The sequence below is a fragment of the Gopherus flavomarginatus genome, chromosome 4 (genome assembly GCF_025201925.1).
Source record: "Gopherus flavomarginatus isolate rGopFla2 chromosome 4, rGopFla2.mat.asm, whole genome shotgun sequence".
Classification (NCBI taxonomy): domain Eukaryota; kingdom Metazoa; phylum Chordata; order Testudines; family Testudinidae; genus Gopherus; species Gopherus flavomarginatus.
In genome coordinates this window covers 136,771,654-136,787,384 of record NC_066620.1, presented here as the reverse complement: position 1 = coordinate 136,787,384, position 15,731 = coordinate 136,771,654, and the positions used below count along the sequence as shown (strand labels likewise).

General features: G+C 42.2%; 1 protein-coding gene across 4 annotated transcripts in view; it reads right to left on the bottom strand.

Moving 5' to 3' along the window:
• Positions 1-15,731, bottom strand: part of HACE1 (HECT domain and ankyrin repeat containing E3 ubiquitin protein ligase 1) — a 106,177-nt gene that overhangs the window by 74,799 nt on the left and 15,647 nt on the right. For all 4 annotated transcript variants that reach the window (XM_050949235.1, XM_050949237.1, XM_050949236.1 and 1 more), the window contains 3 exons: positions 10,059-10,155; positions 6,819-6,920; positions 1,905-2,011 (listed from right to left, as the gene is read on the bottom strand). In XM_050949235.1, the coding sequence (XP_050805192.1) occupies positions 1,905-2,011; positions 6,819-6,920; positions 10,059-10,155 (306 nt within the window). The remainder of the gene's footprint in view (positions 1-1,904; positions 2,012-6,818; positions 6,921-10,058; positions 10,156-15,731) is intronic.

The window sequence follows — 15,731 nt, the reverse complement described above, 5'->3', positions numbered from 1 at the left end:
CAGTTTTGATTCCCATTCCCTATCAGCTCTCTGAGCTTACCAAAATCTGCCTTCCTGAAATCCATTGTCTCTATTCTGCTGTACTCCCTTCTACCCTTCCTTAGAATTGCAAACTCTATGATTTCATGATCACTTTCACCCAAGCTTCCTTCTACTTTCAAATTCTCAACAAGTTCCTCCCTATTTGTTAAAATCAAGTCTATGATTTACTGAATGTGATTATCCAATTCATACGCATGTATCATTTCTGTATGTAAAGTTAGGAATATGGACTATAACAATTGCAACTGGGTGTGTATTTGGAAGATGCCCATCACACAACAATCCATCAGATTTGATGGGCCATTAGGAAGAAAGAACAAGACTGTGAAGATACTAAACTCTCTTCTTCCTGAGAAGCATCCTGGGATGTAGCTGTGACACTACTAGGCCAGGTGGTCTTGTCACCAGATACTAAAAATTATCTGGGACATCTTGTAACTTTCCACTAAAAGAAGGGGGGCGGGCGGGGCCTTTTTGAGAAAAAAAATATTCCAGCCTTATGTAAATCTTATTGAAGGGTGAGGAGGTGAGCAAACTGGACTCTACTCCATTGCCTGCCTGCCTAAGAAGAAAGACAGCTAAAGACACTTGAAGGGAAGGCAAGGGGGGAGTCCAGACTGAGACAGAGGTCCAGTCTGAAAAGAGATATAACTGGAACTCTAAGCTACAGAAACTTTGCAACCTGCATAAAACAACATGTAGGGTAAGAAATTACATTTTGTAACCTGTTTCTTGAGTGTATTAAGCTTAGCTTGCATATTTTGTTTTATTTGCTTTGTTCTGTTTGTTATCTTATACTCCCTTAAAATATGCCTTTTATAGTTAATAAATTTGTTTTGTTTATTATTAAACCCAGCTTGTGCAATTTCTAAAGGGGGGGTGGCAGGTGGGGCAAGAAGTTGTGCATCTGTCTCTTCACATTGAGGGAGAGGGAGATTTTTTATGAGTTTCCACTGTGCAGATCCTTCTGTACAATGCAAGACATTATTAATTTGGGTTTATTCCCCAAAAGGGGTGTACATGTGAGTGCTGAGTGAATCCTCACACACAGATCTGACTTTGGTCTGTGTCTGCAGCTGCATGTGGCCCTACCTTTGTATGTGAGCTGCAAGAGGCCGGAGAGCCTAATTCAGCAAACCAGGGAGAGCGAGTTAAGGCTAGTGGACCAGGAGGAGGGTCTTAGTGAAACCTTAGTACCTCAGGTGGCATCCCAAAGGGGAGTCTAACTCATCACACAGTCATTAAGGATTCTAAGACACATGGTTGAGTATCATCAACACAGGTACACAAGCTAAGATTAAAAAGGTACAAATGAGATGACTAGGAAACAGGCAGCAGGAAAGGGCCAGGAGGTGGTATATGACTTTCACAGCTCGGCAGACAACTTACAGAATCTGTCCAACAGTTGAATTTGGATGATCTTGAGAACCAAACAAAATGCATTAGCCCATAATAAACCCATCCTAAAGATGTACTTACCCAAAATCTCAAAGAATGACTATGAGCCCCATGCTTTGCAGCTTACTACCTGACCCTAATCTGCCCTTTCAACTGAAAAGAGGTGGCAGAAAACTCCACTAGATCCTAGATCTGGCACTACAGAGCCCCAGAAATCATAATGCCTACCTGATCTCCACTAAAAAAAAAACTGGACTGTTTCTTTTAAAGAACCTTTTAAAATGCATTATGAAAGCCCCCACTAGCTTGGCTTTTCTTCAAATGTTTCTATCAAGTATGACTGATATGTGTTTTCATGCCAGCCGGGTGAGAAATCAAGAGAAAATAAATATTCTGTTCTTAATATAAGAAGAGTCTTTAAACTATTTTTTATTACTGACCTACTTGAATATTTTGACACTTACCTCAGTAGTTTGTGACCATTTGTTGTAGCAACTTCAGCAAGGCTTGTTAGGATCTTAAGGTACTGGTTTTCACTCTGCTGGGACAAGTGTTCTAGAACTTGCCGCAACTGGATATGGTAAAACAAAGTAGATAACGTGATATTACTAAGTATTCTATTACAGATTAATCGAAAACATATAGCTAGGTGAGGCAGGAACCCCATAGAAACTGTAATTTGTATGTGCCAAACCATTTCATAATTAGCACTAATACTCAGTAAGATCTTTTAAACTGAAAATCTACTCAAAAATATATATTTTAGAAGTTAGTTTTTGTATTATAAGACTTGAGAATATAGCATGAATAAATGCTCTGAAAGTACTAATAAAATTCATCACTAAGCAAACTGCCATTTTTTTTTGTAAGAATGCAAATTCAAGTCCAGCACAAGCTTCATCACTCTGCCAATATGACTAAGTTTCCTGATTTGTTCCTTTCCTGCCCTATGTTATACCAATAGACTGGCTGATCCCAAATTTTGAATCTCTACCTAACTTTCACTACCTCCATTCTTATTCAAATAGTGATGAGCTCCAAAGTCCAAATTGTGCTAACCACCAGTTCTTTAAATTCATTCTCTCCTCTTCCTTGCTAAACAACTTTACTTCTCCCAAGTACACTTATCTTGCCAACATTCAAAGTCTCTTCGCTACCTTCAGTTCCTCCTTTCACTCCTCACTGTCCAGGACCTTGAAAGTTTTCCCAGTCACAAAAATCTTCTAACTTCTATCTGTGCTCTTCACTACATCCTTGTATGCCTGCTGTCATCCCTTGTTACTTTTCCTATTCCTTTCTCTTCATGCATATTCTTGCATCCATTCCCAGCCCCCGAAAAAAAATTTTTCCTCAAATCTAGCCCTTCAGCCCTGCTGAGTTCAGCTTTCAGACCTCTTCTTTTCATACAGACCCCAGCTGCAGCTCCTTGCCTTCATGCACACCAAGCAGGGCCGGCTCTAACATTTTTGCCACCCCAAGCAAAAACAAAGAGCACTGCCCCGCCCCCCCGAGCGTCACGTCGCCCCAGTCCCTGCCCCAAGCATCACATCGCTCCAGGCCCGCCCCCGAGTGCCGTGCCACTGAAGCCCGTCCCCGCCGAGCACCGCGCCGCCCAAGTCCCAACCCCCCCAGCACAGCACTGCGCAGCCCAAGTCCCCGCCTCCCCCCAGCGCCGCCCAGCCGAACCAAAAAAAACCCAAAAACAAACCCTGAATGCCACTTGGTCCCAGGGTGCCGCCCCAAGCACATGCTTGGTAGGCTGGTGTCTGGAGCCAGTCCTGACACCAGGGGATTTCTGGTAACCATTCAAATGAACAGTCTGTGTCAGGCCTACCCTCCTGCAGGGAGTTTCTGACACATTAGTCTCTAGTTAGTTTCCAACCCTAGCCAGGTTTCTTGCATGATGTGGTAGCTGCCAGTCTACTCTTATTCCAGGTCAGCATCCAGCTGAGCTGTGTTTCTTCCTTCCAGCTCCTCCTTCCAGCCTGACACCCAGGCTGAATGGGGTCACTGCAGCTTATTAACCCTTTCCTGGTCAAAATGGGGTTTGTATAATCCATCACAGCTACTTTATTCTAAGGACCTGACTTTGGAGTGGGTAGGTGGGCTGGGTGACTGACTCTGGTGCCTTGCTGAGGGGGGACACTTTCAGAGCACGGTGTCCTGTCCCAGCTCCCCCTGCTGCTCCATGGCCATCTGCAGCTGCTGCTTCTCCTGCCGCTGCTTCTCCTGCCTCCACCTAAGCTTGGAGCTGCCCTGGCCAAGCTGCTCCTGAGACCCTCCTGTCTGCTGTGCAGAGCACAGGTGGGGGGATGATTTTAGGGTGTCCTCATCTCCCCACCCGTGTACACAGTTTCCACTGAGCTGGAGTGGGGGGCAGGAGCCTGTGCTACTGCCTCTGGGTCATAAGTAGGGCCCTACCAATTTCACAACCTGAAAAACTTGTCAGGGACTGTGAAATAAGCCCTTCACAGTGAAATCTGATCTCCCTGAAACCAGCTGGGCTGGGGAGGGACAGGACTTGTCCTCCCTCTGATAACAGCTGTGAAGGGGAAGATCAGGCCCACCTCCACAGCACCCTCACCTCTGCACTGCAGCAGCCCCAGAGCTGGGCTAGGGGCTGCCTCCCTCCTGCAGCTCTTGCCCAAGCTCAGGGCGCCCAGGCTGGCCTGTCTGAACTCGAGGCTGCCACTCCTGCCCCCTCACAGCGTCTCCTGCTGGGGCTGGAGGCAGACAGGCTCCAGATGGGACTCGAGGCTTCCACTCCCTGCAGCTCTTGCCCAGGCTCAGGAACCTGGGTTGAGGGCTGTCACTCCCACAGCTTCAGCCCCTGCAACTCCTGCCAGGCTCAGGGCTGCCGCCCCACCTCCTTGGCTCCCACCTGGGCTCAGAGCCCTCGGCTGGGGGCTGCCACTCCTCACTGCTCCAGCCAGGACTCGGGGCTTTCACCCCCGACAGCTCCTGCCTGAGCTCCAGGCTTCTGTCCCCTGTGGCCGTGAAATTGACCAAAGTGAGCTGTGAATTTGGTAGGGCCCTAGTAATGAGTGGGAGCTGCTGGCTGCTGCTGGACTTCATACACACACACACTCCCTCCAACACATACTTGTATTATTATTGTTGTTACTTCCTGGTACTTCCCGTTGAAATGTGCAATGCACGTATATTCTCTGTAATTTTATTCTTTCAAAGTTCGTTAAGGATTACAGTACTGTTATTTTAGTTTTTTTACTGGTCTGCACATTTCATAATTTTATTTCTCTTATGCTTAAAAGTAGTGAGTTCTAAAATGCCTGGCTGGAGTAATTATTATTACTACTTTTATTAGCATAATATTGTGCTTTGTAATTCATTATTTAAAGTGGTACAACCAAATAACGGTATCCTTCTAGAATGTAAATTTAGTTTTATTCACTTTAGCAGAGCCAGCTTAAAAAAAATTAGCTAAACGCAACTTAGACACTGTGCAGACGAAGGTCATTTATTTTTAGTTATATCGGTAAAACAACTTAAAATTTGTATGAAAATAAATGCAGTTCAAAGTATGATACTCATAGCAAGGAAGGAGTTAAAGGTTAGTGAGCCACATACACGATTATCAGTGAACAAATTCTAAATTAAAATAGGAGAATTTCTATTCTTACTAAAAGAGAAGAATCCTTAATCACATATGTTAAAATTAAATAAATACATTTTAATGGAGTGAAAAAATTGGCTATAATACAGTAGATAATGGCAGTAACACAGAGTGTGTTAGAGAAAGAACGCAGTTTTATTTATCTCTATGAAAGATAATGTCCAAAATATCAAACTTGTGTTTCTGATATCTGTGTTAAAGCTCCAGAATGGTTTCCTCAAGGCTTGGGATTGGGAATGGGAATATCTTCCTGCATTATCTCATTGTTCTAAATTTACATATAAAACTTAAAATGTGGCTTTAGTTTGAGTTTGTATATATTTTTCTTTATATAGCAATTAGACACAGTGCTCCTGTCAGCTAATACCTAAGTAATTAACTGCAAAAAAAAAGTTTTCAGATGTCTAAGTAGCCCCTGGAATCACGTTTGAAGTTGCCGCCCACCGTACAAAATCTGAAATGGTGCCCCTGGTGAGCCAGGAGTGGCCAGATGGTTGCAGAACGGCTGTGGGCTTTATTAAGATACAGCCCCCATGTGACAGCACAAAGCCCGCCTTGAGCTGCAGGCTGAGCACCAGGCACTACAAGCCACAGCAACAGCACAGAAGTAAGGATGGCAATACACCATATACCATGACACACTTACCTCTGCGCTGCTGCTGGCTGTGGCTTTGCCTTCAGAACTGGGCATCTGACCAGCAGCCACCATCAGGTTGTCCAGCCAGCGCTTAATTGGTGCTGAGGCAGACCTCTGGCACCTCTTCCAATACAAATTAAGCACTGCAGGGAGGCAGCGGGGCACAGAGATGAGGGGGATGGGAAGCCTAGGGAGCCTGTGGGGGCCGGGGTGATGGGAGAGTGGGGAGCCCGCAGGGCACCAAAATACAAGTTTGCCAGGGTGCCATTTTCCCTAAGACTGACCCTGTTTATACTAGTAAAAGGAATAAGGTAGAGAACTATTGAGAAGGAAATGGGCTGGAAATTATTTCAAGACCCATCAACCGTGGGTACAGATTAGATAAGAATCTGGGAGGGAAGGAGGTGAATAATCATCATCTTCCAAATGATTCAGGGCATACGTCACATACACCCTAAAATGGGTATCTGCAGAAGCTATTATTTAAGGAGAATATGCCTCATTCTGAAGTACAATGTGCTTTTATAGTGCTGTGCCAAAGATTTTTTGCTAAGAATCTATAAAAGGCCTACTCCTCCAGTTCTTATTCTGTTCAGACCAGTCTGCCAAAGTAATGACAGCACATTAACAGAGTTCTAGATGGAATCCAAACTCATTTACTTGTAACCTAAACTGAATTTCAGGCCAGCACTCCATGGTAGAAATTACTACATATAACAATCACTGGACTACCTCATTGTACATTTTCATGTTAAATCAGTACATCGTTATCAGAACATGAAGTTCTGTACAATATATACATACATACGCCCCCCTCCCCAGTTCTCCATGTCTAAAGGGCTCTGCTCCAGAACTGCTGGAAGTCTCCAGTTGTCATTGAGCTGCTGCATGTAAAAACAAACAAACAAAAATGTCAGGTTTAAACACACATTGTAATGTAACAATGTGGGGTTCAACTTCACTGAATTTGGGTTTAAACATCAAGTTTGAGATGTTTAAATTGCAAGGAAAGATACAGAAGTAGACAGAGGGAGTAAGGCCCATGGGGACTTGGAGAGAGAGCAAGACAGACACACATGTAGACACAGCATAGAAAATATGTATTACCATGTTTTCCCGTAGCTCTTCATTCTGTGTCATTTGAATAATTGCCTGGAAGAGTCTAGGATGATGTTGTATTAAAACTTCACAAGTCTCTCCATACCCACCCTGTAAGACAGCATTTTTAAAAGCAAGCAACTATTATAAAACGATTTTAAAAACAAGTGCTGTATTTATACTTACAGCCAGGCAATCCATCCAATACTAAGGAGCAAATGCAAAAGACTCTTAAAGTCCTAATCTCAAAGTAAAGACTTGAAAGTTAAATAAAAAGTGGACTTTAGGTGTTGAATGTTCATTTATCTGTATTAACAAAAAATTCACTCGTGTCAATCATTAGTAATCTCAGTTTCTTTTCTCAAAGTAATCAATTTAATCCTTGAGAAACTACAATAACTTTACATTCCAGCAGCAATTTTAACTGCTAATTAAGAAGAATGCTGAAAACAATAGATTTATACACAAATCACAATGGAATTAGCTCCTGCTTTTACATTTGGTGACTATTGCTATTCTAGCTTGTTGCACCCAGAAAATTAATTCCCCAAAACAAGGTTAAGATGCCTCAGCTAGAGGTTCCCAAACCACAAGCTCATGGGACAATTTTTTTTTTATCTTACAGATCCTGGCAATAGGATAATCACATAAACAATGCATAAAACTTTAATTAAAATGAACAAAACAAAACAAAAATCAAAGTATTATGACTAGATATGTGCCCAAGACACCAGGTTTAGAAATAAACTTCCCAAAAGATTCCCAAAATCTGGAGTTTGAATTATATCACATCTCTAATTTTGTTTCAGGAAATCTACCCTAGATGACTTTTGGCTTTCCCTACCAGTCAACAGTACTTATGCTTCAATTATATTTAAAAGTATTAGAATATTAATATAAGTCTTTATAACCCTCAGTTTCCTCAACAGTTTCACATCAGCACATCTTCAAGGTCCTGTGTCAGAAACATCTTTACAAAGCCCACTAGAAAGGCCTCCTTTAAGCGCCAGTAAATAACACTTTAGAATCAGCCAAGTGTAATCCCCCCAGAACTGAGCACTTGCACAAACACACTCCAAGTTCCTGTCAGTCCATGGAGCACAGTACTTCAGGTATCAAAACTAGAGTCATGTCAGAATATGCTGGTTGACGAAGAAAATATGCAAAATAAGAAGCTATACATATTAGAGGAATCCCCAGCTGGCATTCCTTTCACTGCTCACTCAGCACAGAACACAATCCCAGCAGAGATTAGCTGGCTGGCAGTTATAAAAGACTAAAACAAGTCTCAGTTCTGCAATCTGGTTTCTCAGATTGCGCGGGGGAAGGACCCCCCGCCGGGCCAGAGAGAGTGAGAAGAATGATGTATTCAAAATTAAAAGCACCAAAAGAGTGTATCCACTCCCTTCTCATCACAAATGAGTTGAGCTACCAATGCAGAACTATTAGGAGTGAGCAATATAAAAAAGTAGTGGTTAGGAAATACAGTTTTGATAAATATATAGGAAAGGAACATGCTAAGGATTGCCTAGTGCGGTATTTAAAAGGATATAAAGTATAAGTGAGTTAAAAAAAAGAATTGGATAAGTTCATGGAGGATAGGTTGCTATTAGCCAACATGGGCAGGGATGCAACCCAGACTCTGGGTGTCCTGAAGCCTCTGACGGCCAGATGCTGGGACTGGATGACAGGGGACAAATCATTCAATAATTGTTCTGTTCATTTCCTTCTGAAGTGTCTGGCATTTGCCACTGTCATAAGACAGGATACCAGACTAGATGAGCCATGGCCATTCTTATAAAGCATCTTAAAGCCTCTAGATGTTCTATTCAGTACTGTCCTAGAGGCAGCAACATCCTTAATACTCTTTCCTATCTCTAGGATAGGAATGTATCATTTACCCATTTCCTAACTTACACTGTGTAGATTTCACCTACTGTGCTGGAAACAAACCAGCTATTTGTTTAATTTTTCTAATTAATGTCAAAATTTTCCACTTACAGAATCTTGCATATGCCAAATGGTGTTGTTATATGAGTTCTTCCAGTTTGATCTCATCATTGATAAACTAAAGACATTCTACAGGTTAAACCTGATTTGGAATTATATTAAAGGTATGTTATTCCCTAAGGCTTTTGTAGAACCAAAAGAAATGCTAGCAAAGATGTAGACTGAGGGAAAGCAGAGTACTGAAGCTGAGGAAACTGTGCCCAAAGTGATAGTAATTAAAACCCTTAGACTTATTAGACACAAAGGTGATGCTAAAAGTGTTGTGAATTGAGCAAGACATTTTACAGATTAATCTATTAAATCAATCTTTCAGAATCATCCTTCTTTAAAAGATTCCAGAAGCATGAATAGCAGAACTACTGCCTAAGAGACCTTTCCTAACTTTTAAAGATGACCTGGAAATAGTGTATTTAATATCCTGAATCTTGATCCTTTGTCTTGCCAAACAAAAAGAAACAGGTCACTGAAGTTACAAGATACTCACTAATGTACTTACATTCTATAAAACCTCGTAGACTTCTGACAAAACTAGATTTTGTTTTGCATGGCAGCTGAAAATGTATAGGAACAGGAAGTCATAACATCCTCATCCTTTTTAAAATAGAGGCCTGATGTAGAGATTGCAATACCTTTAAAAAATTGAAGGCTCAGCAGCAAAATCTTCTTGATCTCCTTGAAAAGTTAACATCTGAAGTAATAAGTTATTCTTACGCAGAGGCCTGTGGCTCTTAGCTGTTTTAGCAGTTTGCACATGAACACCTAAAAGAGAATGTGTTACCCCAAGATGATGTAATTATGGTCTGAATAAATGTGGCCTTTAAGAAGAGACTAAGCGAACGGTTGTCTGTTTACTTCTTTTAAGACCCTAATCTTGTGAGCAGCTATTTTGTGACAGAAGCATCAATCTTCTATATGCCTACCCTAATAAGAAGGTAATCTTGGTTGATCTGGATTGTAGCATGAATATACACTCTTTCTAATTACTCAGGAGAAGAAGAAAACATTTTCTAATGGAATTAATAGACAGAAAATGGCATGTTTTGCTATTTTGAACTAACCAAGAAATCAAACCAAAAAAGAGTCAGGCGAAGCTGCTTCCCTGAAACTCCTCAAAAGAGGTCTCTGACCTCTAGGGATGAAGTCATTGTTTTCAGATAGCAGAAATAAAGGAGGAGGAAAAAAAAATCATTCCATATCAATTTTACACAAAACACCGGTGAACGTAAAGCAAATTTATACCTGTACACAGAGATCCAGTGGTGTAACTCCATTTTTGTCTGGTAAGTATTTGGCTCCTCTCATCAAAAGGATTTGAGCAGTGTCTCTTTGACCATGGCTACATGAAACAAAGGAGAAGGTTTACCAAAAAGTATTTAGCCCATGAGTGGTACATGTGTCTACATTATATGCTAACAGTGCAATAGGCGTTCCTCACAAACTTTGATTCCCAAACCAATACAAACTAGGGACCAAATGCATAAAGTTACATTACAGAAATCCATAAGTAGAAGCACAGAATGGAAGATGACCCCTTTTCTGTGTCAGAGGGACCACTGTTAAGTGGCTGTTCTTCAGCCTATTGCAAAGGTATATTACAAGCACTGGCTTGAGTTGGAATTTTTTGCATATTCATACAGGAATACTCTGACCAGAAGTAGCCTCTAGGCCCATTTGATGGTTCCTGAGTGTAATACAGTGCACAAGGAAAAATATAGGCATTTTTAATGCCACTTTTACACGGAAAAGTGTACTTAGAGAAGATTATATGATTGTTTCCAGATGCCTAGTAAGCTTTCATCCAATACATTTTAAATAAAAGAATCACTTATATAATGTCTATAACTAACCATGTTCTTACAATAGACTGTAAGGGTAAGAAAACAGATGTTCTGTTATTTAAAAAACTCAAATACAGCAATGTTAAATACTCTATATTTGCATGAGCGGAGTCTGAAAGACAAAACAGACCTATTCTGTCATCCAGTACATCATCCTGACAGTGCAATAATGTGGTGCACGTGTGCGTTTTTTTTACAATAAGTTTTTAGTGCTTTGTCTAATCTAGATAAAAATATTCAGAGTGATGGGCTTTACTACTTCCGTTGGGAGACTATTTCAAAGTCTAATACATCTCATTGTCAAAGCTCTGGGTCAAGGAAACAGTATAACTACTTTATGTAACATATAATCAGCTACTTTATTGTTGCAGCTGGTGGTAACCCATTAAAGACCAAAAAGCAGTAATTATGCCACACACTCCATATGGCTACACTTAAGAAAATTCATTTTCCAATTAAATTTTAAAAGGAGAAATGGAAAATTAGATATAAGTGCTTCTATAGTCACCAGAATACTATACAGCATGTTATAAAATGGTGTTAGCCTTTACAAGTGCTCTATTTTTAGGCATATACCATCAATTACAGTAGTTTTTATTTCAGAATGGGTGAAATTCAGCCCTCCAGGAAGACCTAGCACAAAGGCTTCTACACCAATCAAGGACGGTCTTTACCCTCTGCAAATGAAGCAGTTGCACAGGAGAAGATTACTAAATTGACTACTCCTCAAAATCAATTGGCCTAAAACCGTGCATGAGAGCTTCCATTACTACTCCAGCCACAGAGGCTCTATATACTGCATTCCAATGCCCTGACCCTAGATTTGTTCAGCTCTTAAACATCTCCTACAAAGCCCAAGTAATGTGGCTTTAAGTGTATTACATGAATTTCATTCTGAAAATAGTCTTAACCCCTGTATGCCCTTAAACACAGAAAATATTTTGCAGACTTATTGGGGATATACATAATATTAGAATCAGGATGGACAAAAATCAATGATTTTTTTTAATCTGATTTTTTTTTATTTAAATCGAATTTTTTTGATAGAATGCCTTTTGAGGAAAAAAGCAATCTAAAGATAGTTTTAATTAAGACACATTATAGCTCAAAGATCTCATCATAGAATTAGGGATTATAAATTCTAGTTCTATAGTATGAGACAATATATGCATTTAATGTTTCAGAAAAGTTTTGTAAATGAGTTCCAGTAGTTCACTGATTAGGGATTCCACAGACATCTGTATAGATTATTTAGGTTAATCTTTCTATCTACCCAATGAGACTCGGTATCTTCTAGATTGAGCACCATCAGAGATGCTTAGTTTTGCAGTTCTCAAACTGCAGATTGTGTCTCCAGAGGTAACATGCTTGTTAACAGCAAAAATGTTGTTTATTAACAAACAACAGACCTCAGCTCTATTGTCCCTCTGCAAATCTGTGTGCAGAGTGTCAATCCCTTACCTCTCTAAAAGTGCAAAGTTTCAAGAAGTTCAATGAATAGAAGACTTTTGGGGGTGGAATAGATCTGGACAAGGAGAAGAAGTCTGGAGATAAATGTGAGAAGTGAGGGACATGTGCTTCTTTTATTAAAATATTATATGTTCACTGTTGAAGCAAAAAATCCAGAATACTTAATGTTATAGTTTTAGTTAAAATAAAACAAGTTTAAATGTCTGTCTGGTAACGTTCTCCTCCTAATACAGCATGGCAAGAAAATCCTCCAAATATTAATAATTAACCAGTTGAACTGGATATAGTTCACCTCCCAATGATTTCATAAATATCTGCTTCAGTTACCTTTGGTAAATGAAATAACCAATCATTCATTTTCTGATATAGCTGTAAAACTAAATCTGAAAAGTTTTTAAAATAAATCACTGTTTAAAGATGTAGGTTTCGTTTTTAGAAGGTACACACTATACATCTATCTCCGAGTTGTGAAGAATATGTATTAAGGTTATAACAACCAACAAGAATGCACTTTTATGTAGAAAACCATGATTACATCAAGTCTTCCTGCCTCAGTGATTTAAATCAATTTGATTTAAAATCAAATCCACCCTGATTAGAATGTAACTGAAATATAAAATTAACATTTTGGGGTTCTCCCCTTGACTTTATCTGAACCAGGAAGTTTCTCAACCAAGGATTTTTCATTTCAAGTAGTCACCATTGAACCCACCACACAATCCTTTCTTTTCTGAAAGGTTTAAATGCCTCTAAACTGGAGCAACTCAGTTGCTTCTTCTAATATCAATACCAATCCCTAAACTGAGTGCTGGGAGACCTTCAATTAGCTAGCTTCTATTTATTCTCTCCTTCCCCTCTCCCCAACTGCCAAGAGCTAGCATATGTCTGACCTCCAGCAGACCAGGCTCCCACAATTTAGCTCTTAGCAGGCCACCATGTCAGCCCATTTCTCACTTTGTTTACATTTATAATTTCACAACAGGCTGAACTATTTAACCTGTAATCAAAGCACCAGGATTACAGAATTGTAGCTGTCCCAACAAATAGCTGAATGGATCCAATTAAAATAAGGAGCTATTGGAAACTGAATTAAACATAGAAAACAAAATTTCACTCCAATACTAAGTCTTCAGGACAGGGCTGGGCTGGACAAACTATGGCCTCTCACGGCTTTGGATACGGCCCGCGGGATTGACCACCGGCATGCTACGGGCCCTGCACCGCTCTCAGCAGAGGCCGGCCTAATGTCCCTGCAGCCTCCAGCACCGCCCCCCACAGCTCCCATTGGCCAGGAATGGGGAACCGCAGCCAATGGGAGCTTCGGGGAAGGTACCTGGAGGCACAGCAAGTGCAGTGCACAAGAAGCCCTTCGCCTCACCTCCCCTAGGGGTCCCTCCTCACTAGGGAGCCTGCCCTGGCCCAGTGCACGCTGCCGCCACCTCGGAGCCCAAACCCCTCCTGCATCCCACCCTCCGTCTTCCATAAGCCCCCTGCCTGCACCGTGTACTCCTCCTGCATCCCAACTCCCTGCCCTGAGCCTCCACCGCACCCCACACACCTGTGCACCCCAACTACCTGCCCTGAGCCCCCTCATACACCTCACACCCCAACTCCCTGCCGTGAGCTCCCTGCTGCACCCTGAACCCCTGTGCACCCCAACCCCCTGCCCTGAGGCCCCTGCTGCACCCACACCCGTCCTGCACCCCAACCCCCTGCCCTGAGCCCCCTGCTGCACCCCACACCCCTCCTGCACCCCAAGCACCTGCCCTGACCCCCTCCCAGAGTCCGCACCCCTCCTGCACCCCTGTTGAGCTCTCTCCTGCACTCCACACCCCTCCTGCACCCCAATCCCCTTCCCTGAGCCCCACATACGCCCTGCACCCCTCCTCTGTCCCAATCCCTCGCCCCGAGTCCCTTCCTGCACAGTGCAACCCCTCCCACACCCCACACTCCCTACCGCACCCCAAACACCTGCCCCTGCATACAATTTCCCCACCCAGATGTGGCCCTCAGCCCAAAAAGTTTGCCCACCCCTACTTTAGGACATGGGTTTGTATTTTATGACAAAGTAGTTCAGATAGCTGATTCACTTTATGTTGGTCAGTTTATAAACAGAGCATGATTTATAAAGGCATGTTTAACCATATTATAGGTTAGCATCCATTACAGCAATGGTTCCAAACCATTTGCATTATAATCTGCCTTTTTCACATGCTCAATTTGCCACCCCCTCAAATATTTTTTTTTTAACAACTGTTTTATGCCATACTCTATCAAAGAAACTGAGGAACCACCTGATCAGCATCCTATACAGCAAACAGGAAAACATTAAAAAAGAGCTCTCCAACCTGAAGACTCATTAATAACCAAACTTCCATACAAACGGACTTCACTAAAATAAGACAGGAGATCTACATTACTCATTTCACCTCTCTACAAAGGAAAAAGGACTGTAAGCTGTCTAAACTCCTACCTGCCTCATGGCGCCACAACCCAACCCACCCAGCAATATCGTCAATCTATCCAACTACACACTCAACCCAGAAGAAAAGTCTGTCCTATCTCGGGGACTCTCTTTCTGCCCTGCCACTCCCACCAACATGATACAGTTCTGCGGCGATCTGGAAGCCTACTTCCGCCATCTCCGACTCAAAGAATACTTTCAGGACAACACTGAACAGCGCACTGATACACAGGTACCCTCCCACCAACGGCACAAGAAGAAGAACTCCACATGGACTCCTCCTGAGGGTCGAAATGACAGTCTGGACCTCTACATTGAATGCTTCCGCCGACATGCACAGGCAGAAATTGTGGAAAAACAACATCGCTTGCCTCATAACCTAAGTCGTGCAGAACGCAATGCCATCCACAGCCTCAGAAACCACCCAGACATCATCATCAAAGAGGTTGATAAAGGAGGTGCTGTTGTCATCATAAACAGGTCTGACTAACGAAAGGAGGCTGCCAGTCAACTCTCCAACACCAAATTCTACAGGCCACTTCCCTCAGATCCCACTGAGGAATACACTAAGAAACTGCAACATCTACTCAGGACACTCCCTACACTAACACCGGAACAAATCAACATACCCTTAGAGCCCCAACCAGGGTTATTCTATCTACTACCCAAGATCCACAAACCCGGAAATCCTGGATGCCCCATCATCTCGGGCATTGGCACTCTCACTGAAGGACTGTCTGGATATGTGGACTCTCTACTCAGACCCTATGCCACCAGCACTCCCAGTTATCTCCGTGACACCACTGATTTCCTGAGGAAACTACAATGCATTGGGGACCTTCCAGAAAACATCATCCTAGCCACCAAGGATGGAGAGGCTCTCTACACGAACATCCCACACACAGATGGAATACAAGCTGTCAGGAACAGTATCCCTGATGATGCTACAACACAACTGGCTGCTGAGCTCTGTGCCTTTATCCTCACACACAACTATTTCAAATATTTGATGACAATATATATCTCCAGATCAGTGGCACAGCTACGGGCACCCGCATGGCCCCACAATACGCCAATATTTCTATGGCCGACCTGGAACAACGCTTCCTCAGCTCTCATCCACTCACGCCCCTTCTCTAC